The sequence below is a fragment of the Dendroctonus ponderosae genome, unplaced genomic scaffold (genome assembly GCF_020466585.1).
Source record: "Dendroctonus ponderosae isolate FM_Combo_2020 unplaced genomic scaffold, Dpon_F_20191213v2 Dpon_F_20191213_1, whole genome shotgun sequence".
Lineage (NCBI taxonomy): Eukaryota > Metazoa > Arthropoda > Insecta > Coleoptera > Curculionidae > Dendroctonus > Dendroctonus ponderosae.
This window is the reverse complement of record NW_026017110.1, coordinates 31312593-31338403: the sequence shown is the minus strand read 5'-3', so window position 1 is coordinate 31338403 and position 25811 is coordinate 31312593. Positions and strand designations below refer to the sequence as shown.

The following is a 25811-nucleotide window of genomic DNA, read 5'->3' as shown; positions in this document are numbered from 1 at the left end:
TGACTCTTGATGCCAAACTCCGATGGAAGGCCCACATCAAAAAGAAGCAAGATGAGCTAAACATCAAGTTCCGGAAACTATACTGGCTACTTGGAAGACGATCCGAACTAACAATCAATAACAAGCTGTTAATGTACAAGCAAGTGCTGCGACCAATATGGACTTATGGCAGTCAATTGTGGGGCTGCGCCAAAAAATCTAATGTCGAGATAGTCCAAAGATTCCAGAACAAAGTACTAAGGCATATAACTAATGCGCCTTGGTATCTACGGAATTGCGACTTACATCAAGAACTCAGCGTAGAAACGGTTGCGTCAGTTATACAAAGATGTGCTGTTTCACACGAAAGTCGCCTTCAGCGTCACATCAACGAAGAAGGGTCCAGGCTCCTCGATGTGGAAAACTTGACAAGAAGACTTGATCGTACCAAACCATTCAAGCTTATCAAGCTGCCAAACAACTAAGAAACCATAGAAAGCTTAGATTTTTAATCATTGTAATATCTTAGTGCCAAAACAAAACAGATTGTTACTCGTCTCTGTGACTAGTTTTTGTATCATCTTGCACTCAGTGAGAGAAAAAAAAATGTTTCATAAGAAATTGATGGTCAACCACACTTACAAAAACGCTAGGTTTTCTCACATTTGGTCCACAACCGTTTCTGAGCAGACGCAGTAAACCCATGTCAGCAAGACGTAAAACTCTTAGACTGGTCAGTGTAGTTTCACTTCTCAGCAAGTATATGAAACCACACTGAGGAACGGAAGTACAGTGATTCTGTTAGTTAACATAGTGATATAAATGAGGGTGGTATCAAGTTTGAAGGTCCAAATAAAAGGTCAAGATGAAGTATGGAAGTATTGTTAGCGAATACCCTTACAAACGACCAGAATTGAAAATTTATGCATTAGGTCAAAACTCAATTTTCCAAACGCTTAGTTGATACAGATAATAAGAAATCTTAATAAGCCAAAAATTGCTTTTACTCCAAGAAGATAAATATAATACTATCGACTGCGCCACTTTTATTACGGAATTTGAAAGTTTGCAAAAATGGTTATTCCGAGATATGATTATTTATTCGGTTACAAAGCGAGAGCCACTATTGACCTAATTACAACCGAGGTACTATACAGGGTGGCCATTTTCTGAATCTTTGTAAGGGCAACTTTTACATTTTTAAAGATAGAGAATCCGTTGAATTGGCAAAATTGGGCAGAATTCGATTGCCGATTCATTACGGATTTCAAAATTTAGGTACCCGACTTGGTTCCTGAAATATCCTGAAAAGACAAGAAATCAACACTTTTTTAATTATCACATATTACGTAAACTGCTTAACTTAGAAAAAAGTTAAAATTGACCTTGGTAGAACTTTTTCGTTGAAGACAGTAAACTAGCACTCGTTGTCATAGGCAACTTGATTTACGAGATAAAAAATAAACTTGTGTTTTTTTTCATGGAATCATAGTTGGCTGTGGGCTTTGTAAAATCCTTATTTTTTTCTAAATTTAACGATATAATTGTTTGTATATGTTTCTTCTATTGTTGCCGTAAAACTTCAAAAGAACGTAAAAAATGTGTAGTAGGCTCTGGAAACAAGAACTATATTATCACACAAAGCACAAAATAAAAATGAAAGAAAGAATTGTTCAAATTAAATGTTAGAAATGACTTCCGTTTACGTCCAGGCACTTTTGGCAACTTCCAATGACACCTTTCTTATGGTTTGTAGAAAAATACTTCTTATTGCTGTACGTATTCTATATACTAGTGCTTCAATATCATTGGGTTTTGTCTAGTAGTAGTAGATCTTGGTTTTAAGGGTATCCCACAGAGAATAGTCCAGATGTGTTAAGTCCGGTGAACGTGCTGGCCACCGAATGGGTCTTGCATTGGCAATGCAACCACGAAAATGTTTTTGTAAATAGTCACATACAACTCGTGAGTTGTGTGGTGGTGTACCATCATGTTGAAAATATTCCAATTTTCGATACGCTGCTAACGGGAAACTATTCAACATGTCTTCAAGTTCATTTTGAAAAAAGTGTAAATATTGTACTGTGGATGGTCGGGTATCAAACTCTTTCTTCAGCTTCCAACTTTTATTCAGCTCGGTATAACTTTAAATACGGAACAGGAACAAACTAACTTCAAAACTACCGTTAACTTCACAAACAATAACAATAACAAACGGAAAACTCGGTCTTCCGACTCGCGGGGTTTAACCTCTTCTGCACCCGGTCACTGCTGTCACTTCACTCCCCCCGTCTGGTTCTCGTCGTCGCTTATATAGTTTCATCCAGGTAACCTACATGGTTCTCGAAATCTCCAGCCCAGGTGCGAAATTTCCCGCTTGTCAGTGTCATATTTGACAGTAAATGGGGCGCAAAGGGGGCTCCCATTTACTGAAATATCGTCAATTTCGATTCCCCCATTCCAAACGTGAGTACCTCAAAAAAATATATATATCGCTTTTTCCTTAGAAACATTGCATTCGCTGGCAGTCTCACTGATTGATGAATTTGGATTAAAATGGGTATAAGCTAAAACTCTTTCTTCATCTTGTTCTTGAAATTTAATCTTCCCGTTGGTTCGCTTTTTAAATGATCCGTATATTTTCAAGTTGACTTCCAGTCGTGAAAAAAGTTGTTTGTCTGGCTGTCTCCTCTCCATGGATTGGTCCAAATATAGATTGCTAGCCATATTACGATTTTTATTACAGGTATAGTAGCAGAACAGCATGTCATTCTTTTCTTTATTAGAATACATTTTCCCGTCTTCTTTTTCAAAATCCACCGTATTTACTTAGCAACAATAATACTTTTATCCAATGAGATTGATTAACTCAAACTACTATAAAAAGTAAAATTTATCTGACACTTTTAATGACAGACACAGTAACTATTTCGTGACAATACTGCTAGATGCTTGTTACTGTTTTTCTTTGGAATTTTTACGGTTAAAAGAAGAGATTAACATACAAACAGTTATATCGTTAAATTCAGAAAAAAATAAGGATTTTAAAAGGCCCACAGTCAACTATGATTACCATTTAAAAAAATATAAGTTTATTTTTTATCTTGTAAATCATGTTGACTATAACAACGACAACTATAGTCTTTTCAGGATATTTCAGGAATTAAGTCGGGTACCTAAATTTTGAAATCCGTAATGAATCGGCAATCGAATTCTGGCCAATTTTGCCAATCCAACGGATTCTCTATCTTTAAAAATGTAGAAGTTACCCTTACAAAGATTCAGAAAATGGCCACCCTGTATAGTACCTCGGTTGATTAACATGTATGAATCGCGTAAGAGGAGATCAGCCGAATAAAATAGCATATGACAGCCTTGTAATTAGGTCAATAGTGGCTCTCGCTTTGTAACCGAATAAATAATCATATCTCGGAATAACCATTTTTGCAAACTTTCAAATTCCGTAATAAAAGTGGCGCAGTCGATAGTATTATATTTATCTTCTTGGAGTAAAAGCAATTTTTGGCTTATTAAGATTTCTTATTATCTGTATCAACTAAGCGTTTGGAAAATTAAGTATTTAGATTTTGAAAACGGTAATGAGTAGGCAATAGGTTTCTGCCCGATTTTACCCATTTAACCGATTCTCTATCTTTAAAAATGTAGAAGTTACACATACAAATATTCACAAAATGTATACCTAACATTTCTCATACCGCATTTCCTAAGTGAAATTAACTGAAAAAATGTTAAAAGCTTCACCTACAGGCTGCGGTGCACTAGTGCCAAGAGACTGAGCGAGGGTAAATTCCTTCCCACCAAGCGGCTAGACCGTAATTCATTTAAGGAGGTTTTATCATAATGATTATATTTCTCTAATATCGCTTGAGATTCGGCGAGCATTATTGAGATGGTTTTACTCGCATGTGGAACTTTGTTTGCAATCAAATTGTCTATATAAATAAATTAATTAATTTGGCATCAACTAACATCAACATTTCTATTTTGTAGGGACTAACGTCAATCCTGTTCGCTTACGCTCGGCCAATGGCATTCGATCATCTCCTTGGAAATCCCCCTCAAACACTTTCACATTTCCAACTCAGCCCCAGCCAGTGACGCCAGTAACCGATAACTTTTTTGATCCATCGGAGGTATTCAACAGTTTCCCACACATTTATTCGTTCGCTGGGTCAGACCCAGAACCAGCGTTCAGTTCTTTAGACGAGAAAAACACCAAGGTGAGAGAAAATAATCAAAACGATTTGAATTTTGATGAGGAAACCAAAATTGGATGTGATGATCAATGTGACGATCAGGGCTGTTTTGGAAAGGGGCCTACGAAGTGTATAGCTTGCCGATATAAACGCATGGATAGGTAGGTTATTAATTAATTTGAAATCAAGGGCTAGTGTCGTTCACTTCATGCTATTCCGATAGGAATTGTGTGAGCACATGTCCGCCTAGAAGCTACAGTGAACAAGGAGAATGCAAACCATGCCATGAAGCATGTGAGACCTGCACAGGTCCGGATCAAAAGAGTTGCTTAGCGTGTGCGCCTGGTCATGTTCGGGTGGTGGATTTAGATATTTGCCTTCAGCAATGTCCTGAGGGGTACTTCGAACGTAAGTTTTAATACTGGAAATCCATTGGAAATGGAAATAAAATTTTGAATGGCGTAGATTTTGCTGACCGAACGTGCATTCCATGTCAGCCGAATTGCGCTGGTTGCCAAGACCGTCCAGATCACTGCACTAGTTGTGATCATCATCTTTTGCTCTATCAAAACAAATGCTTAGCCTCCTGCCCTACGAACACGTTTGAGACTGATGACTATAGGTGAGAATTTTAAAGGTCAATTTTCAATCCTATCTCTTATTTTCTGATTTCCAATTGTTCAGATGTGCTCCATGCCACGAATCTTGTGAAACATGTACCGGTTCCAATAGCTCGCAATGTATCCGATGTCCATCGGGCAGATTTTGGTATGAAGGCCGCTGTATCGGGGAGTGTCCAGCTCATCACTTTGCCGACTACAATCAACGGGAGTGTATAGAATGCCCACCAGGTTGTAGTGAATGCAACGCCTCAACTTGCATCTCCTGCTTGGACGATTGGAAAGTTAACATTAAAGGCAGATGTCAAACACAGACTAGTGATAAATGTGATGTGGGTGAGTAGGTGCCTAAATTTTGTATTTAAGGTCTATACATAAAGTATAAGGTTTTACTAGTAGTCATTTTTTTAATCCACAGACTTTCACACAGCGAAGGAAAACAAACAAAATTAGTAATTTTGAAATATTTATAATGCAGATAAATGTAGTGTGTTTACTAAATTTTTCTTTTCAAATGTTTAAATGTTAAACTTCTTAAGTTTTATCTATTTGTAGTAATGCCATATTCTACATTCTTCTGAATACAATAATTAACATTTTATCAGTAATCTAGTTGGCCGTCTATTTGAAGCCATTTTCCACAAGGAGATCTCACAGTTTAACAATTCACATTTTAATTTATCTACTTTTTGGATGTTTTCAGAAAGCATTAGGTGATTTCTAAAACTTCATATTTTATTGTTTAGGGATTCAATCAAGTATTGCTTTTTACAAAATTTTATATTTTGTTACCGCAAAACACGTGAAATAGTTTGAAAATATAATGAAAATTTGATAATAATTATGTAGGCCCATGCTTAAATTAATTTATTACATTCTAGGTTTCTGTCACTTGCACATTATGCTATTCTTATTAAAGAATTTTTGATTGTATTTGTTCTAAAAGTCTTGTGTACATACAAAAATTTATTTGGTTGACACATCGTAACAGAAGAATAAGTATTAATTTTCCGTAGGGAAAAAAGTTTTTGGCTTCCTATCAATTTAATCTGCAGAGGCAATATACCATAATGGTATTTTCCGAGTTCTATAAATGAATCGCACTATCTATACTTACTTAGTAGTGTATGATTTAATGCAGCTGAGAACCAAAAAGCTCGAAACCGGTCTTGGATGCGCTTGCTAGTAGCAAAGTTAAAACCTTGTTCTTTAACAAGAAGAAGGGTTGATGTTTTAATTTGGTTACATTATGTATAAAGTTTTTAAAAATTTTACCAAAAGGTTGTTTTTATAGTTATTTCTTTAAATTTCGATTATTCATTGAGTTATTTTGAGAACAAATGAGAATCTTTGACCGTAACATCCCAACAAATAAACTTTTCCATACAAAACGTAAATTTGGCAAGCTACACTTTTCTACTTTGAGCTACTTTGACTCATCTTCAAAGAAACAAAAGTCACAAGGAGTGATTTCAAGTGATCAGATTGACCAATTAATATGCACGCCCCTTCCTGTCCATCTATGAGGGTATGATCGATATAAAAAATTACGCACATTACCGGAAAAGTGGGGGGATTATAATGTAAAAAAGTGAACCCTGAACTCTTGATAAAATTTAATACATTTTACTTATACTTACTTATGTTGCTACATTTTACTTATGTTTACACACCATTATGTATAGAGCGGTTCTCCATAAGTTGATACCCCCCTAGATAGTTTATTTCAAAAAAATTGTGAAACTGACCACCAGAAAATTGTTTAATTGTGCTCAGATTTTTTAAATCAGAATTTAAAGCAAAAATATAGAACACGGAAATGTCAAAATTTGACATAAAGTCGATTTTTTATGAACCCTATATATTTTTAGAGGCACCAATAGGATTTTTCCTCCTGATTTCAAAACTATATATTTTTCCTATATTTGTATTAGCCGTTTTTCATATATTACATTTTAAAAATTATAAATAGCAACAAATCAAAGTAGCCTTGAAATTCGACGAATCGGGTGGAGGGAGCCCACCCTATAACGTTCGCCCGGTAGCACTTTTTTTAAGTTGATATGTGGATTGGACGAGCGGGTCCTAACCAATGACGTCCAAATAGCCCCGTTCTAACGCCTCTTAATTCTTTTCTCTGGGGTTATTTAAAGAATATTGTGCATGAGATTCTAGACGCCTTAAAATGATGGATTCAATTAACGATATTAATATTAATCATAACCAATATATTCAAAACGTTGTAAATAAAATTGAAGTAGATTATAGAGCATATATTTAGTGTTAAACGGAGATCATATACAAAATCAGTGCTTTTAATGATTGTGTTTTTATTTATTTATTTTGAAATTTATTTTAGCAATAAATTTCCTTATTTTCTCCTTCTATCGTTTTTTGTTTGATTTCATTTTATTTCTTGCTGGTATTTAAATTTTTTAAAACATAATAGGGAAAAAACGGCACATTTTCGTGTTTTCTATTTTTATTCTAGATTCAGATTTAAAAAATTTGATTGAAATTAACTTTCACAATTTATTTCAAATAAACTATCCCTGTACAAAACAAGTGAATTTAGCCACATAGCGTATTATACAAAAATACTTTGAATTCAATTTTGAACCTGAATCTGGATTAAAAAGTCGGGATAATAAGTATATTTGCAATTCCGTTCCGAAGTAAAAATAAATCTTTTAATGTCCTAATAAATAAAAATAAGATCTTTTTAAAAATTGATAGAATTGAATAAAGGGTTTGTTTCATCCTCAAGTCAAAATCAAATTCGCTGTATATGTGAAATAATGTCATTATTTTATTCTGTTTTTATTAATAACTATTTAATATGATGCTAACACGCCTAAATCTACAGGCACTCCGTTCCCTTCCATAGACCTGATGATGGCTAAAATATATCAGAAACGACGGACCAAGAAAAACACCGCGTTCAAATAAAAGTTGCTTAATCAGACTAATAAAACCTAAAATAAATGTTTGCCTGACCTACTTGCTCTCCTCAAACGGAAAAACTATCTATTTTACATAATCAGTAACTTTTTCAGATCAATATTATGACAACGGCATGTGCAAGCAATGCCACTCGACTTGCGATTCTTGCGACGGTCCAACAGAACGAGCATGTTTGTCTTGTGCAAGCCCCCTCATTTTACAAGGCACCAAGTGTGTTGGAAGATGTGATGATGCCTACTATCACGAAAAAGATGGCCAAATTTGCGAACCATGCTTGCATACATGTGCTAAATGTGTAGCAAAAATGAACTGCACGGAGTGCGTTAGTGAACTACAGGTGACAAAACTGCTGGAAAAAAGTAGTTTTGGTACTAAAATGTTTGTTTATTCAGTTGCAAAACGGAGAATGCCATACAACCTGTGCTACGGGCTACTACAGCGATATGGGACTGTGTTTGAGATGCTATATGAGCTGTAAAACATGCAGTGGACCTGGACCTAACCAATGCGTGGAATGTCCTGATTCGTGGCTGCTCTTAAATGGGGAATGCAGACCGGATTGTCCAGTTAATTTCTTTAAATCGGTATATGGTTGTCAAAAGTGCCACTATTCATGCGTTAATTGTCCAGGTTAGTATATTCACAAGGCCTAAGAGAGAGCAAAAAAATACAATTTATGTACAATTTGATTTGCAAATATTTCAAATATGATTGTTTCAGAATGCAAATTGCAAGAAGATAAAAGGAAGATCAATGTGGAAGCTCTACTGCTCTCAGCTCAGCCCGTTTCAAGTCTTCAATTTGTCAATCCATTTAACTTCATCACTGGATTGGCTATAATAGCTTGCCTATGTATAATAATTCTCTTTATAGTTATCTTCCTAGTTTTGCAGGTGAGATATTTAATATCTACTTTATATTCGAGGTATAATTATTGTAAAACGAATGTTTTTATTCTAAAATTTTGAAATAAATAATAAATAAATAAAAAGAAAAAAGAAAAGAACAGAAGAACGGAAGATACGGGAAAACTTGAAGAAGAACAGTAGAGACGTTCCTGCTCGGGCGCCATTTTTGTAATGGGGTCTGGAGAATCGGAGAAAAACGTTGTTCCGTGAATTTACCTTTTAAATTTATGGTTTAATGCTGGTAGTCTAGCATGTTCGGACTTGAACGGACTTTCGGAAATCTCGGACGCCAGCCATCAAGATTTACGTGGTGTTGGCCCCACAGCGAGGATAGCTTTTATACAGTGGAGAAAGGAAAAACCCAAAGGTCAATACGCAGTAGGCAGAATTAAACACAGTTAAACGATAAAAGATTTATCCATTAACAGATTCGAAAATGCATGGACAAAATAAGCAAATGAACAACGCCCTTAAACGGGAACATTACGGCTTAATAATAAAATAATCTAGCCTTAAAAACAGGTAAATGGCTGTTGCCTACAATTTGCCGACAAGATAACGGGCGTTTTGGGGATAATGTTTAGGCGTTTTGGAATTTATTGCGATACATATTTATCCGGACTGGCGATTTATATTTAACAAAATAAGATGATATTTGCGAATGATATTAAAATTATTGAATAAATTTAATGGTTACAGAATTAAGCTTATCGGAAACAGAGGAGAAGAGGCGCGTAACGGGGTGGTTGGTGCACGTGACGGCTTTCAAAATGGGTGGCGGCCCTCAAAAATAAACATTTACATATTTTTGACTGAAATTTGCCGGACAGAAAGCACCTTTGGTCGACCTTTGATGAAATCGTTCGCGGAATCCGGCATAGAATTCAGCAATTGAGGACCGTTTTTTTTAAACTCGATAAGAACAAAATGATGAATTTTCAGGAGAGCATTTTTTTAATCTGACTAAAACAATATTACGTAATGACCAATTTAGATATTTAATTAATAATGTAGTAATAAATGCAAACAGATTAGTAAAAAAACAAAATGTAATATCAATGTTATTATACATAAACAAAAAATAAACAAATATGCAGTTTTTTGAAAACTCGATAAGTACATATTATGATAACGAAAACTAATTTAAACTTTTATGTCCTAAGAGAAAATAATATTTTTAGATAAAAAGATTAGTATATTTCAAACATCCACTTCGGAATCATCGTCCTGCCCTGCCTCATCAGCATTATTGTCAACAGTAAGGGCAGGTTCTTTCATAACTTCATCATAAAAAATAGTAATTTCATCCGGAAGATGCATGCCACGTAAGAGCTTTTTAACGTCACTTTTCTTGAGGTCACTAACATGATTCATTGCTGGAAGCTTTTGAGCTTCTGATCTCCGATTAGCGTTTTTTACACCTTTTTTGAAACTACTAACTTCTATGTCATAACCAGTATACATGGTGATTCAAAATTGGCGTCATTCCTTTTAAGGGGTGATGGAGGCTCACTTGGGAAGTACGAGAAAAATATTTTTAAAAAAAATTTTGAAAATTTCTAGAACATTAACAGTTGAAAATCGAATTTTATCTTTGCTATTAAGCATTATTTTGAAATTGTTCCATGTTTAATTGGTAGCATATTGGAATACTTAAGCATTCAAAAAGAAAAATTACGATTGTTGCTCCAAATTGCAAACATTTTCGATATTGAAAAAGTTCTGTTCTACAATTTTTTGATGGAAATTCAAAGCGGCAATGATATTTTTTGCCATTAACAGACAGTTACAGGTGGATAGCCCTTGTCAATAATAACAATAATTTGTCAAACTGTGACTTACTTTGAATTTCCTTTCACGAATTTGCGTATCTGCGATTAGTTTAGGGGAAATGCTACAGTAACATATCAGAAGCTGAAAAAACTCACGCTAACCAAGGGCGAGGAGAGTGGTTCCAGGAAGATAGTGGACGACAATCGATGTTCGGGTTCCAGGCACAGAGGAACAAGTATTGGACATTATTGCAGAAGAGCCTTTTCAGGGGCACTCAGAACATTGCACAATAACTGACACTTTTCCAGGAACCAAATAAATATCAGCTTCATTCCTATCACGTTTGTACGAAACACACAGCACAAGGAGATACAAATGGAGCAGGAGTTAATTAAGTGAATACAAGAAGCTGCTTGATAAGAGTGGATAATAAGGAAGATTACAGGCACTAGCTTGTTTGGAGTTAACCATTCAAATGTTTGGCGTTGTATGGATTACTTGTAAACACCAAACCCCGCAGAATTCGAGGTTATGAGAACAGGTTGACATGTCGAAAGTTCGTTCCGTCATTCAACGATTCCTGTTGAAATTATCGTTTATCCTTGTCTATCTTATTGTCAGTCTGTATAATTCCGTGGTTACCGGAGTGTTCAATAATTACGAAGCCACAGGTAATTGCGCAATGTTAATTAGGCAGCTTACCTTGAAAAACATTGCTGCCGTATTTCTGATATAGTTTTTTGCAAATTTCTCAGTTTTTAATAACAATTAATTTCTTTTACTAGTTTTTCTGTACTTCTTTAACAGTGCCAGACAACACCTCCAGAGGAATGACGCCAATTTTGAATCACCCTGTATGTAGTGCGGACTTTGCAAATAACTGTCCCTTTCCTTCTCTGGTATGTTAAGACTCGAGCTTCGCTTATTTTGAAAGGTTGCTTTTTCTTCACAATGCTCTGCGATACCGACTTATAATCAAACGTATTCCAGTCTTGTCCCCAAACATTGACCGTTCAATGGTTTTTCAAAATCTCGTAATACTCCCGCGGTATTAAAATTTCTTCTCTATTCGATTAGTCTTCGATATTCTTTCTATACTCTTCCAAAAACCCTGTCTGGAGGCATGAAACTATGACCTCTTATGGGAAAAACATTTCTTATTTCTTTAAAAACTCTAGACTTTTCGAAAAAATAGATGAGGACTGTCATCATGATCCTGTTCTTGTTTGGAGAGGAGCCGAAGTCTGAAAATAACTCCAAGATCAACTCATTCTTGCCTTCATCAAACAATGTGTTTTTAAGCTTGCTTAGATAATGGAACAGACCAGAAGCTATTTCGTTGCAGCCCCTACCTGACTGCGTCGCTAACCAAACGTAGAAGTTTGTATCTTCTCTTGATTCCTTTTTTTGTTGGTGATGTACAATGCCTAGGTTGTTATCCAAACTTGCCTTGAGTAAAAAACTTCACCAACCGACATTTTTGGTAATGGCTGATTGAAACAAACTTTAAATGTATTTTCTTTGTGAGTATTCATGTATTTGAAAAAGGCCTCTGCTCTCATCCTATGAAGTCTGTACTTGGTGAGCAGTTCATTACGTTTTTCCAACATCTTGATATTTTTTATATTTACCAGAAACTCCTTACAAATGAAACATGTATCTGACTGTGGATTTCCAAACCCAAGGTTAAAATTTTGATAAAAAATCTTCTTGTATTTAGCCAAAGAACATTTAAAGTTTGTTGTATCACAAAATATTTGCTACATTTTCTGTATGTTTAACTATGTTTAACGTATGTTTAAATGTATGTTCTTCTGCATTTTTCACGCGAATAGTGATTTTCTCTGCATTTGTAGCTGCTTATGCGTGTCTTTATTGCGTCAGAAATATCCTTATCAATCTGACTCGGTACACGACCTCCCCGCTTTTCAACTAATAGTTCTACGGCGATAAATTTGTTTGAAATACCCGACAGTCTGCACCTAAAACATGAGACAGAGTTCAGAGGAACAACAAATAAAGATCAATTTTGAATTACCAGTTATCTGGTATATGTTGAAATGTGGCAGCACAAACAGGAATATTGCCTCTAGAAGTTCTAATTCGCACCATTAGGGTGACGTCATCAGTCTTATCTATTGTAAAGCATCCGGCGTTGTTGCAATAGGTCAGGGTTTTGAAGCCAAACTTTAAACCTTTTTCAACGGAATTTTTTGATTTTCCGATTTTGCCTCCAACGTGTTTGATCTACGTGTAAAGAAAACGTATTGGTGTGGTATATGTTTTGTACCATCTCAAATAGTTTAGGCAGTATCTTTAGCGTAGCTTCTCGGGTATATATCGATTTAACTGTATCATTTTTAGGTTAAAGTTCAGCAATTCCATCGCAATAGAAAGAGAATTGGGCTACAGAGTTTAAATTTTACTTCTAAACTTAACAACAATACAATATTAGAGTGTTATTTAAATACAGGGTGATTCAAAATTGGCGTCATTCCTCTGGGGGTGTTGTCTGGCGGTGTTATAGGAGTACAGAAAAACTAGTAAAAGAAATTAATTGTTATTAACAACTGAGCAATTTGCAAAAAACTATATCAGAAATATGACAGCAATGGTTTTCAAGGTAATCTGCCTAATTAACATTGCGCAAATACCTGTTGCTTCGTAATTATTTAAAATTCCTGTAACCATGGATAAATAGAGAGTGACAATAAGATAGACAAGGATAAACGGTAAATTCAACAGGAATCGTTAAATGACGGAACCTATTTCAAAATGTCAACCTGTTCTCATAATCTCGAATTCTGCGGGGTTTGGTGTTTACATAAATAATCCATACAACACCAAACATTTGAATGGTTAACTCCAAACAAGCTAGTGCCTGTGTAATCTCCTTATTATCCACTCTTATCAAGCAGCTTCTCGTATTCAGTTAACTAACTCGTGCTCCATTTGTATCTCCTTGTGCTGTGTGCACCGTACAAACGTGGTAGGAATGTAGCCGGTATTTATTTGGTGCCTGGAAAAGTGTCAGTTATTGTGCTCTGAGTGCCCCTGGAAGGCCCTGATTCGATTATGTCCAATACTTGTTCCTCTGTGCTTGGAACCCGAACATCGTTTGTCGTGCACTATCTTCCTGGAACCACTTTCCTCACCCTTTGTTTGCGTGAGTTCTTTCAGCTTCTGCTATGTTACTGTAGCATTTTCCCTGAACTAATCGCAGATCTGCAAGTTCGTGAAAGAATAATCAAAGTAAGTCACAGTTTGACAGATTATTGTTATTATTGACAAGGGCTATCCAGCTGTAACTATCTGTTAATGGCGAAAAACATCAATGCCGCTGTGCCTTTTCATCAAAAAATTGTAGAACAGAACTTTTTTAATATAGAAAATTTTCATAATTTGAAACAAAGATCCTAATTTTTCTTTTTGAATGCTTAAGTATTCCAATATGCTACCAATTAAACATGAAATAATTTCAAAATAATGCTTAATAGCAAAGTTGAAATTCGATCTTCAACTGTTAATATCTTCTAGAAATTTTCAAATAAAAAATTTTCAATATTTTTCTCGTACTCCCCAAGTGAGCCTCCATCACCCCTTAAAAGGAATTATGCTAATTTTGAATCACCCTGTATATAGTTTTTGTTTATGTATCTCTTACTTTTTGCCCAAAAATGTAATTCTACAGTTCGGAACCACTAAATATTCTTGATGCTGTGAAGATAACATAAAAATGATAAAGTCTAATCGATATATTTCCGAGAAGGTAAGCTTAAGATTCTACCTAAACTATTTGAGATGTTTCAAACCATATACCACACCAATAAATCGACTGTACACAGTTCTCATCCACGTTAAAGGCACACAAAATCAGAAAATCCAAATATACCCATGAAAAAAGTTCAATGTTTGGATTAAAAACCTGACCTACCTCAACACATCAAATGCCATTACGACATCACTAATGGCGCGAATTAAATAGTTCACCGAAAGTTTTCTGTTTCGCCTCAAAACTGTTTCATCTGTAGTTTTTCGCTTAGGTTCGTCATTTGCATATATCATTTTCCTAAAACATATAAAGTCTGTAAAAATCTCCATTCTACTTCAAATTGAAAAATAGTTAACTTACCTAGCATCTCATTTATTGTTAGTTCTCCCCACTTAACCTCTCTTTTCTATAACGCGTAATCTGTGGTCTTACTTGAATGCTATTTTCCTGAGAGATACGAATTGTTCTTCTCTTTTTCATGAGTTTTACGTCTTTACTATATTCTCCCGTTATTTGATGAATATTTTAAAAAGAAAACACAAAACACTGTTTAACGTGTTTTTATGAATCTGACGCTACCAGCTGGTCGGGCATTGAATTTTTATATAGAATACATGCATAACTCAATTTCGGTAAAAATGTACTTATCGAGTTTCAAAAAAACGATCCTCAATTACTACAATCGCAAATACAATCTAACAGGCAAATAAATATGCTTTTATTGGCCCTTGAAAATGAAAATTTGCCTGGCGTTGGTTTTAAATTAACCGGAAAGAACGAAAATTTTAGTAACCTTCGTTACAAAATGATATCCCAAAAATGATTCCCTATGAATTTACAGGGTTTTGAAATTTAATTTAAAAAATTCAAAATTATAAATTTCTACAGAACGCATATTTATTATATTATACATACAGGTTGGGGCTAACTCATCTAAAATATTTTCAAGTCGGTACCACTGCCGGTTATACCGAAAGTAGGTGCTTACAGGAATACCCTGTATATTATTACATTTTGGGATTTTCATGTCATTTTGTTAAATAAACTGGGTAAGGAATTTCAACCTTTGTGGTAAATATCCATTTTTCCAAAAAAATTGACAGCTGCAGACTTGGAAATAATTCGTTGTTCCGCCTATTCAAGTCAACCAATTTGAATATAACCATGTAGCCAAAGGTGCCATGTTTCAATGTGCAAAAAATGAGTTTTGCATCTCTTATAAAAAAGAGGTTATGGAAAATTAAACCTGACTGTCAAAAAAGGCATATTACCCAAAAAATTCAAATGGAAACCCCTATTTTTTTCTATTCAGATCGATTTAGTGACAAAAATTAAGGCAAATTTATGAAAGGACTTTTGTAATTAAACGTAACAGTTTCATAGTTATTTTCAAACAAGTCTCAATTTAGTATAATTTTTTATTACTTATTTATTATCTGTCTAATTTTTAATTACAATAAACGTTCAAAACGTTGTCGGTTAGATGCAAGGCATTGTTGAACACGCCTTGTAACAGCTGCATTTGTAGCTCTTTGAATCTCTTCAGGGGAAAGAGAGTTGAAGGCATTTCGCACCCTTGCAATGCAATCTTCCTTGGTCGTTAATGGTGTAGCATTAACAAGATCTTTAATTCGACCCCAAAGATAGAAATCCATGGGCGTAAGGTCAGGTGACCTAGGTGGTCATTGAAAGTGACCGTTATTGGCAAACCAACGATCTTCAAAAATTTCGTAAAGTTTTATGGAAACAGCATAAGTGCTGTGAGGGGGCGCACCATCTTGTTGGTACCATAAAATGTCCCGCTCTACATTATTTATTTTGGGTTGAACTACAGGATTAAATATTTTAAGATAAATTTCCCTTAGAAATTAAATACATCCATACAGTAATTACAAATTGCAAGAATCAACTATTAACTACTAACCCCTCAAATTTTCATTGTAGAAATAGACGTGAAGAATTTCGTTATTACGAATAGCACAAAACACATTAAAGTTAAAAATTTCTTGAAAATTACATTCGCGAATAGGATTGCTATTGTCGTTACTCCAGTAATGCAAGTTTCGTCTATTAAATATGACATTTTTAGTAAATTTCGATTTGCCCGTCCATATAATATTACTCAAAAAATGTGTAATTTCTTGTATTTTTAGTAACATAGTTTCCCAGAAGGAAATGCGTTTTAAGAACTCGGAAACTTTTTGAAAATAGCTATGAAACTTACGCTTAGCCACATAAACCTTTTCGTAAACTTGCCCTAATTTTTGTCACTAAATCGATCTGAATAGAAAAAAATAGAGGTTTTCATTTGACTTTCTTGGATAATATGCCTTTTGTGACAGTCAAGTTTAATTTTCCATAACTTCTTTTTATTGCAAGAGATACCACACTCATTTTATGCACATTGCGACATGGCACCTTTGGCCACAACAAGCTAATTTATATTCAAATTGACTTAGATAAGCGGAACAACGAATGATTTCCAAGTCAATGCAGGAAGGATTTCTTCCCTCAAGAACTGATGTTGAAGATGAAGATGAAGCATTTTCACATCTCAGAAAAAAAGTTATCAACATTTTGTGCGTAACGTTTTACTACTTTGTTCAAATAACTAAAAGAAAGTCATCTAGATGCAACAGAACTGAATCCAAAGAAAATCGACGAGTTTTCTTGTAAAATCGATCTCCTAAGTTTTTGCAGAAAACATTCAGTAGTATTTTACAGTAAAACGCTGAGAAAACGCGATTTTTCTGTCTAGAGACAGTCTTGTTTAGAAATATTGATCTAAAAGTGGAGAAACCCCAGTTTCCAAAAGTTTTCTAAATAAATGATTACAAACTTTCGCTTTTTCAGTTCGGCGAAAATACTTTTGGAAAAATACCAAAATTGAAAATTTTTTTAATAATTTTTTGCGGAAATTACCTTAAAATTGTCAGGATTTTTAAGTGAAACTTTAGAAAATTGAGCATTTAGGGGAAAGAGGAACTTGGCTAAAACTGGAAAATTCTGTAATTTTGCAGAAATGTTAAAATATTATTGATAAATGACCTTTAAAATAAATTAAAAAAAGTTAAAAAAAAGTCATTGACATTTTCCCAGCAACGGAACTGAGTTACTGCGCCGGTGCGTTGTGTTGGAGCACCAAGCCATTTGCGCCTTACTGCGCCAATTCCTAAAAATTCACTGAGTTACCCAGGGCGAGAGAAAACATCAATATCGGATCGCCTACTAGAGCGATGCGGGAGAGTGTGAAGGAGCCTCCACACTCTACACTCTACCGCATCGAATTGTCTTCCTTGGATTGGAGACGGATCCCTGCCTTTGTAAGGTGGGGATGGATGGAGGGGGAATGAAGAAAAGGGCCTTTAAGTCCTACTCACCGGAACCATCGGTTCCACCCCCAATACTACTACTGCTATATCAACGAGATATTTTAACGAAATTTTCCAGGGATCAATAGCTTAAATTTTGTAAATATTTTAAAAGGTAGACTGTTTTACTATCAATAAAGACACAGAATTACAAGTGTTGAAACTTGTACTTATCGACTCTTTTTATGAGATGAGCTCAGTTTTTATCTAGTCCAATAAAAACTTTGGTTCCTAATTAAATGTTGCCAATTTGGTCCACCTACCACATATCTTACTTTAGAATCCTAACCGCTTTTATAGCAAAAGGGGGTATTTTTAATTTGTAATAAAACAAGGAATCTGAAAAGTAATTGTAATAATTAAAAAATACAGTGGCGTATTATTTTTTTCTTTATCAAATGGAAATTGTAAAATTTAACAAAATTATTTTATTGCAAAACGTGCATCTCTCCTAGATATTAATGCCTAAAAAGTTTCGTTAATATATTTCCATTTCCATTAGTTTCAACACCCTGTAAATCCGTAACGAAGCATTTTTAGTGATCAATTATATTCCAAACTAAGGTTATTTTTGGATCTAGAATACGTGATTAAAACAATGCTCCTTCTTCACGTGTATTCCTTGTATATTCCACGAAAATGCAGCAATGAATTAGGTGAGCCCTCATAAGAATCTTCTAAGAATCTGTGAGAATTTTGTTGCTCGATCGAACACTGTGTTTGCTTTCAATTTCACTTTCACAATCAATAGTTGTTTGTTTCGAGGTCAATAACTGGTTAATCTTTCTTTTCAGAGAACTACTGCCCAAGCCAATCAACGAGGGTACAGCAGAGTGTCGATAAAAAAACCAAAAGTAACTTGCAATTATAACGTTGTGTCAGTCAGCGACGGTGAAAGCAGCGACTCAGATAGTTCAGAAGGGCATAAATTGATGAAACCGAAAACCGAGCGAACGGCCTGCTAGACTACCCACCTGCAAACAATTCCTAGAGTGTAAATAACTTTGTAAAACCCCACACTGCACTGGAACTCCTTTTGAGTATGCCAGTGTTGTTTTTGTACCTATGTATTAAATCACAAAAAAAAATATTATATCAAGAGGTGGACATTTTAAGCAGTTTATATTTTTAACACTTAAAACAGTTCATAACTAGCTATCCCAGTTCATCTAAAGTTTGAATCGTCAAATACAAGTTCAAAATTTTATTCGGCTCGTTTCAGCTATATGCATGAACGTCCAATGTTGAAAATAGCAATTATGAAATTGTTACCAAATTAAGAATGTTAAAGAGAGCATTTGTGCTTAACGAACTCCGAACTCACTTCAGATTTTAAATTTTCCATTTCTTTGCAAACCTGCTTAAGTTAACCAAACGCTCTTTAGTAACATTATTACTTTGCGAGCAGTTCATTTCAGTAGAAATCCACTTAAAAACAGTCTTTATTCGGGAACCTACGACGTTAATTAGACCTAGGTCATGAAATGGTCTAAGTTTGTAAAATGCGGCTAGATAATATGGACATTTCATTAATTGAGGCATTTTATTTAACCAATAAATCGGCAAATACTGTCTATAAACTTATAGATATTTAAAATTCCTGTTTTGCTTATTTTACTTTTCAAAAGTTATTTAATTCCCTTTCTTTAAATCTGTCTATAATATCTTCAAAGTCGTTTTTCATTGACTTAACTCGAGGAATTGATATTTAACTGTAGATGACTGCAATGTTAAGCAAACTATCTAGCCGTAAATAAAAATGAAACAAAAAAATCGTTGAGTTAGTCTTAAAACGGCAAATGAGAAAGAAGTACTGCATCCTTTAAAATGTAGGGATGGCCTGACTTGTGTGTATAATACGTAATTAAACCATCGTTTTTTTAACACAGACCGCACAAAGCATAGGTTCAATCATACGGAACAGACTATAATAGAGTGCTATATATAAAGATGAGTACTCATTTTTCGCATAAAGCCAGGCAGCTCTTACATACCACGTATCCAACTAAATTGATTATTCAAATTAAACAAGGCCTATTGAATGCCTGCCGATAACCCGATCGTGCGGCTTAAATTTAGTTAATTAATAATAAAACATATTTTTATGGCATTTCATATTATTCTGAAACACTGAATTCTTGTCATTTTCCAGTCCGTTTCAACACTTTATTTAAATTATGTATTCGGACACTGCCTGCTTATACTTTCAAACACATATAATCGAAAAGGAAAAAAGTTTAGAAGGAGGATATGGTTAATCAAAAGTCTACTCAAAGTTGTTTTTTACTTCACCCATACTTACAACCTGTTTTATTTAATTTGTTCAACTTTTGTTTGTTATAAGATTTTTCACAACATACTTTTTGATGTGATGTATGAATCCAGAAATTTTGTAATTAATCGTGAAACCGTAAGAAACATGGGAACTATAGATAGATATTATATATTTCTATAGATATGAAAAATACATTTTAGTGTGCTCATATAAAGTAACTTAATTAAATAAAAAATCCAAAAAATATGTTTATAAATTCAAAAGCTAACACTAAAGGGCAAATAAAATAAAACATGTAGTTAATTAAGATTGCAAGAAAATTAAATTAGTGTATGTAAAAATTCCAAATTGGCCTAAAACTGCATAAAATGTCCATAATGCTTTAGCTGATTTTGTGATATTAATTCAAATATGTTACCATACCGTTTTTATATAAACCATATAAATGGATGTTGGATGTTCCGTATTAAAAACAAACTTAATTATATAGATAACCACCACATGTAAGATTCAGGAAATTAACAAACTATGAAAAAGCTATATAAATTACACTTAAACCAGATATTAGTTAAGAATAGACATTTATACAATGTAAATATAAATATCAAGTCACTAAATAAAAAAATATATACGTTGAACCAAAAAAATCTGTAACATAATGTTTATATTATATAACCAGGTATATTTGGTCTATGCAGGGTCCTTAGTTATTTTTTTAACATCGTAAAGTAATGACACAGAAAGTAGTTAAGTCTGAAATGTGGAAATGTCTGAGATTAGCATTCCCGAATCCATTAGCGCAAGATCCATAACTAATTCAACAGTAAGTAAATAGAGACGCATTTCAAGTTATGTGATTTACTGTTTTACAGCTATCGTTTGCCAACAATAAGAGTCAGAGTTCGGGCCCTCGCACATTGGAAAGCTATCAAATATTAAGTTCAGAAATTTAAGAAGAACGTATAAACAATAAGTACGTGTGAACAGTAACTGACTGATCATAAGCTGTATGATACAGAATAACATGTATGTATAACAGTGTTACTCAATGCAAGATAGTTGCCAGATCATGATTTCTTAATACATTCCATAACACTTTTAAATATTATTTTCGATTAAAAAAATTTCTAATGTCTTGTCTAATACCTCAATTAACAAATGTTAAATATTTCTAAAATTATAAAGCTGTTGATGAATGATCTCGCAGATATTGTGTACAGATACGGTGGCTGAACAAAAACTTAATTCAACTGAAAGCTGGCACAACATACAAGCATTTCACAGTTGATAGACGAAGAATCGATTAGTCCAACTACACATAAATTCAAAAATCGCATAGAGATGAACTGATAAAAGTTAATGCAATCTAAAGTTTATAAATAACTATATTATTTTAACAGGAAAAATATAATTATAATTGCATTAATAAATTGTTCAATAAAATATATAGGTATATCTAGAAGATCAATTGACACCAGGGTCTGGAGTAATCGATAAACACCCCGACCTCAAGCCTCGAAAAACTATTATATTTCAATAATAAAAATTAAAGGTAGGGGACATTTTTATTCAGGTAGTAATGAGGATCGTCTGCTCTAATAAACGTGTACATTGAATATTACATTTCAGAATTTTTTTTCATGATAAACTAACTAAATCACATAACTTCCTAAATAGGCAAATTAATAGCAACCAAAAAAAACGCGCTTAATCCTTTAATGGGATAAAAATTAAATGTGTATATGAAATTTTTGATTCAAATGTAAAATTACCCTATCACTGCATATGACACGTATGTGTGAATCATACATATGATACGAATAATTTAAATATGCAAAACTAAAGTGCTCTTGTTATTTTGTGTCATAAATATAACAATTATTTTTAAATGTACACATTGTATATACATAATTGCATAAGACGTAGTCTATTTCAACTATTGTGTAAAATTTTAGGGAATTGAGGATGTTATCTCACAGTTATTTTTGATCGTTTTATTTTTTAGAAATTTATTAAATTTTCTAGGGTGCGATTTGTAAACATAGCATGCGTTTTGTATAAAATTTTGACAACACGGTTTTGTATTACGAGGTTTGCAATATGTTTAAAATACTGATAGCACGTATTTTACAACGTAGATGTTTCCCTGCTTAAAATGCAAATGATTACAATATAAAGCACCGTAGAAATATTCAGTTTACAAAATGTCGAAGGTTTTATTAATTCAACCTATATTTTTATAAAATTGATATTTGTGTTAACATTTTGAGTTTAGTAAATACAAATTGATAAATAAATGTGTCTTTAATATTAAATGGCTTTTTGATTATCAGAATTTTAATTCGTTCCAAAAATGTGTATTCGAGCTTAGAAGATTGTGAAAACTGCTACAGATAATAATTTTAAAAGCTTGTTACTCGCATATTGTTTCTGTATGTGGAAGTGTTTCATTCAGCATACGGTTTTTACCACAGCCTGTGCGTAGTTTTCAAGGTTTCAAGCTGCAACTGCATACAAAAACCACCACGCTGCTTGTGCACAAAAGAAAACGAATCAGACAGACGTTGAACTCGGTCCAGGACTTTGAAGAGCACTAATATGTTTAAATTTTTCTCTGGCCCAATTCAGATAGAAAATGGTCAAAATGATCATACCTTTCGTAAAAGCAAATGAAAAAGAGCTTTTGAGAGTGATATTTTCGAGCCATTTCAGAATTTTGTTCTTAATTATGCACCTTCGCTTTTTAAAAACTTTATTTTACAAACGAAATTACATGGAACATACACCAAGCAAGTGATCTTAATGACTGCTTTGCATACGCAAACCTTGCCGTATAAATAGGAAAATAGATGCTGACTTGACAAAGTTGTTCTAGTTAACATTGCATCATTGGAAATGGCCATATAACTCCTCCGTCATTAAGTCTGAGAAAATTGGGGTGGATTTTCGAGGGTTTCTAGTTTTATGCCCACTTTTACATTGCTTTTATATTTCCTATAGTAACAGTACATTACAGTTCCAATAATGATACAAATAATAATTAATATTAAGGTAATTGATACGCTAGAGCTAACAACATCAAATTTATTTAAATGATGAACAGTTAGTTGTTTTGCTCTTTCTAAATCTTCATGAATATTATCTAAATTAATTTCTGTTAATTGTAAAGGTTCAAATTCTTGTACCCATTTTTCATCAATATTAATAGTTGGTAATTTTAACCGTGAACTGATGATTTCCGGGTTTTGGGATTCATACATTTTATCCTTTATTTTTGTTGAACATTCGGATGGTAAAATCAATGATGGTTGATTTATAATTTCAATCGATTTTTGATTTGGACATTGAAATTGAATGTTCTCACTTTGAGTTGGTATTATTATAATAGAGTTATCTTCTAATTGAGTGACTGAAGTTTTCTTGAAATTTATTGGAACCATTGGACAATGATTTGTTAGATTTATTGATTTCATTATACAAGGTTTGTTTGAATTTAAAACTTCCTCTAAACAAAGAGATATTTTCTCAATTTTTGGACATTTTTCCTTTAAATTAAAGAAATCGCTTGAAGACTTTAATAGATATGGATAGGTAAGGGTTATTATTTGATTATTGATCGGGATTGGATAAACTCGATATAAAGTATAGGGATCGTATCAACGGGATTGCAATGTAGAAAATCATTAGGTCATTTTTTATAGTTACGTCAGTCTGAGCTGTTTCGTAGTATTTGATTATATTGTCAAACGAAATTCGAGTTTCTGGTTTCAGTTTCTGTATAATCGCTCGCAATTCTTTGTATTTTAAGATGCTGTGATGTAGTACGTTAATTTCTGCGAAGTTGATAGCAGTTTGCACATTGTTGCGAATTTCATTGAGGATGTGAATATTATTTTCCAAGTTGTCTAGTAATATGACTAAGTAAATAGTTGTTGACGTAGACTGAGTCATTTGTGTTAGGTTGTTCAAGCGTTCTTGCAGGTTTTGCTGATTTGACTTTATGTTAGACAGCTGGGTATCAATGTTCTTTATTAAGCATTTAACAATGGTTTGAGTTGAGGAAATATCATCATGTAAAGTATTTTGATTTTCCTGAATGACTTTAATATAATTGTCATAACGTTCGCCATCATCTGCATCATGCATGTTCCATATAGGTATTTTTGTGTTTTTCCCAGAAAATTGAATAGTCCTCTTTTAGTTCTATGTTTTGTGTTAGTAGTGTAATGAGTGATAAAGTCTTTGAATGAATGTACTTGATTTAGTAAATTACTAGTTCTAGTAGCTAAAAGATTGTACATAGGTGGTTGTGATTTATCAATTGTTTGATTTATTTGCAAAAGAGTTTTTTCAATTAGTCTCAAACTTTGCTTAATATTGGTTAAGTTTATATGGTAGAAAACGTGATGGTAGTTGGTTATAATGTAACTTGGTCCTTGCTGTACGGGCGGTAGAGGATTTGAAATTTCTTTAATTTTATACTGAGCGTTTTTTTTTGTTTGCCCGGCGTCTGGAGGATAAAAATCTTCACGAAGACACCCGGTATCCCGCAATACCGGGTAGTGTTGGATTTTTACCAACTAAAGAACCCCCATTTGCGCTCTAGTTTCCAGGAAATCCTTCAAAACATGCAGTCGTATAAAATTTGTTTCGGCTCTGGCACCCGTATGCCGTTGCATCTCATTCTCTCCACATAGGCTCCATGCCTGGTGTGGGCATCTTGCTAACTTAAATAAGCTGATTAAGCTAAACCACTTGATGGTTGCAGGCTACGGTTTGCACCGTTTGCCTGTTGCCCTGTTGGGTCAGCTGGTGCCTGGGCCTTTTTTTCCTAGCGAAGATCTTCATTGCAGTGGTTTTCCGCTTTCTGGAAGTCCGCTACTGCTTTTCGGGCTATGAAGTCGCGGACTGGTTCCCATTTTAGATCTCTGTAAATCTGGCTGTTGCGTACGAACCAAGGCGCGTCAACTGCCATTCACAGAATTTTGTTTTCCGTGGCTTGTAGTCTTTTTAAGTGGCATTCGCTCGCATAGCCCCACGACGTAGAGCCATACGCCAATGCGGGCCTGATAATTGTTTCGATCAGCAGGAGCTTGTTCTTAATGCTCATATGACTTTGGCGGTTGAGGAGTGGGTAGAGCTTGCTGGTTACAGCTTTGGACTTATTGATAGATGTTTGAACCTGCTTCCTGCAGGTAAGCTGCTTATCCAAGATGATACCTAGATACTTCGCCTCTTGTTTCCACTCGACGTCCACCTCATCGATGCTGATATTTCCATCAACGCTGTACCGCCTCCTACCAATGAGGAGGGCTTGACTTTTGCCTGGGTGAATTTTTGCCTTGCACTTAGTAAACCACTCGTGTTGTTCATCAGCTGCGAGCTGAAGTCTCCGCCTTACGCATTCTTTGCTCCTTGATGTCGCAAGGAGGGCTGCGTCATCGGCAAAGAGTGCCAGGGTCGTATTAGTAGTCCCAGGGATGTTTTTACATAAATTAAAGGAATTTAAAAATGGTTTGTCATAAATTACTTTTACATTTCTCTTCAAACAATTAGTGAAGGACTACATTTAGGAATGTTTTCCGGGCTTTGAAGCCGTGGTCTATCGGAATTTCTTTCTGACGTTTCGTCCACAACTGCGGTGGACATTATCAAAGGCGATTAGGCAGCGGGCGAAGTGATCTCCCGTTCTTTCCGACTAAGACTGATTCAACTGCTGGATTTCCCGTCGTATTTATGCAGCCCAGCCGTGTGTGCTCATGCGTGGGGGATGGGTGGGGGTTCCAACGCTTCGGCGCACATGCTGTTTGGCGCAAAACGCGCTTCCAATCTGGATTGAGTGCCGTAATTTCTTCTTTTCTGTTGAAATTGTTTTGGTGTTTAAATATTTCGATGGCCTCCCTGGTGAGTCTCGGGTAGTATCTTTCAGATT

At 34.4% G+C, this 25811-nt stretch overlaps 1 protein-coding gene and 1 long non-coding RNA gene across 7 annotated transcripts in view; one reads left to right on the top strand and one right to left on the bottom strand.

The window, feature by feature from the left end:
* Window positions 1-22208, top strand: part of LOC109534691 (furin-like protease 2) — a 904557-nt gene extending 882349 nt beyond the window's left edge. For all 6 annotated transcript variants that reach the window (XM_048670198.1, XM_048670177.1, XM_048670187.1 and 3 more), the window contains 8 exons: window positions 3991-4357; window positions 4420-4604; window positions 4662-4818; window positions 4881-5152; window positions 7873-8117; window positions 8173-8410; window positions 8501-8673; window positions 18399-22208. In XM_048670198.1, the coding sequence (XP_048526155.1) occupies window positions 3991-4357; window positions 4420-4604; window positions 4662-4818; window positions 4881-5152; window positions 7873-8117; window positions 8173-8410; window positions 8501-8673; window positions 18399-18569 (1808 nt within the window). In that variant the 3' untranslated portion in view covers window positions 18570-22208. The remainder of the gene's footprint in view (window positions 1-3990; window positions 4358-4419; window positions 4605-4661; window positions 4819-4880; window positions 5153-7872; window positions 8118-8172; window positions 8411-8500; window positions 8674-18398) is intronic.
* Window positions 12002-12894, bottom strand: LOC125505779. The gene is made up of 2 exons (XR_007282402.1): window positions 12500-12894; window positions 12002-12443 (listed from the first exon to the last, which is right to left on the bottom strand). It is a non-coding gene; the product is annotated as an uncharacterized LOC125505779 (long non-coding RNA).
* Window positions 22209-25811: the final 3603 nt, after the last annotated feature.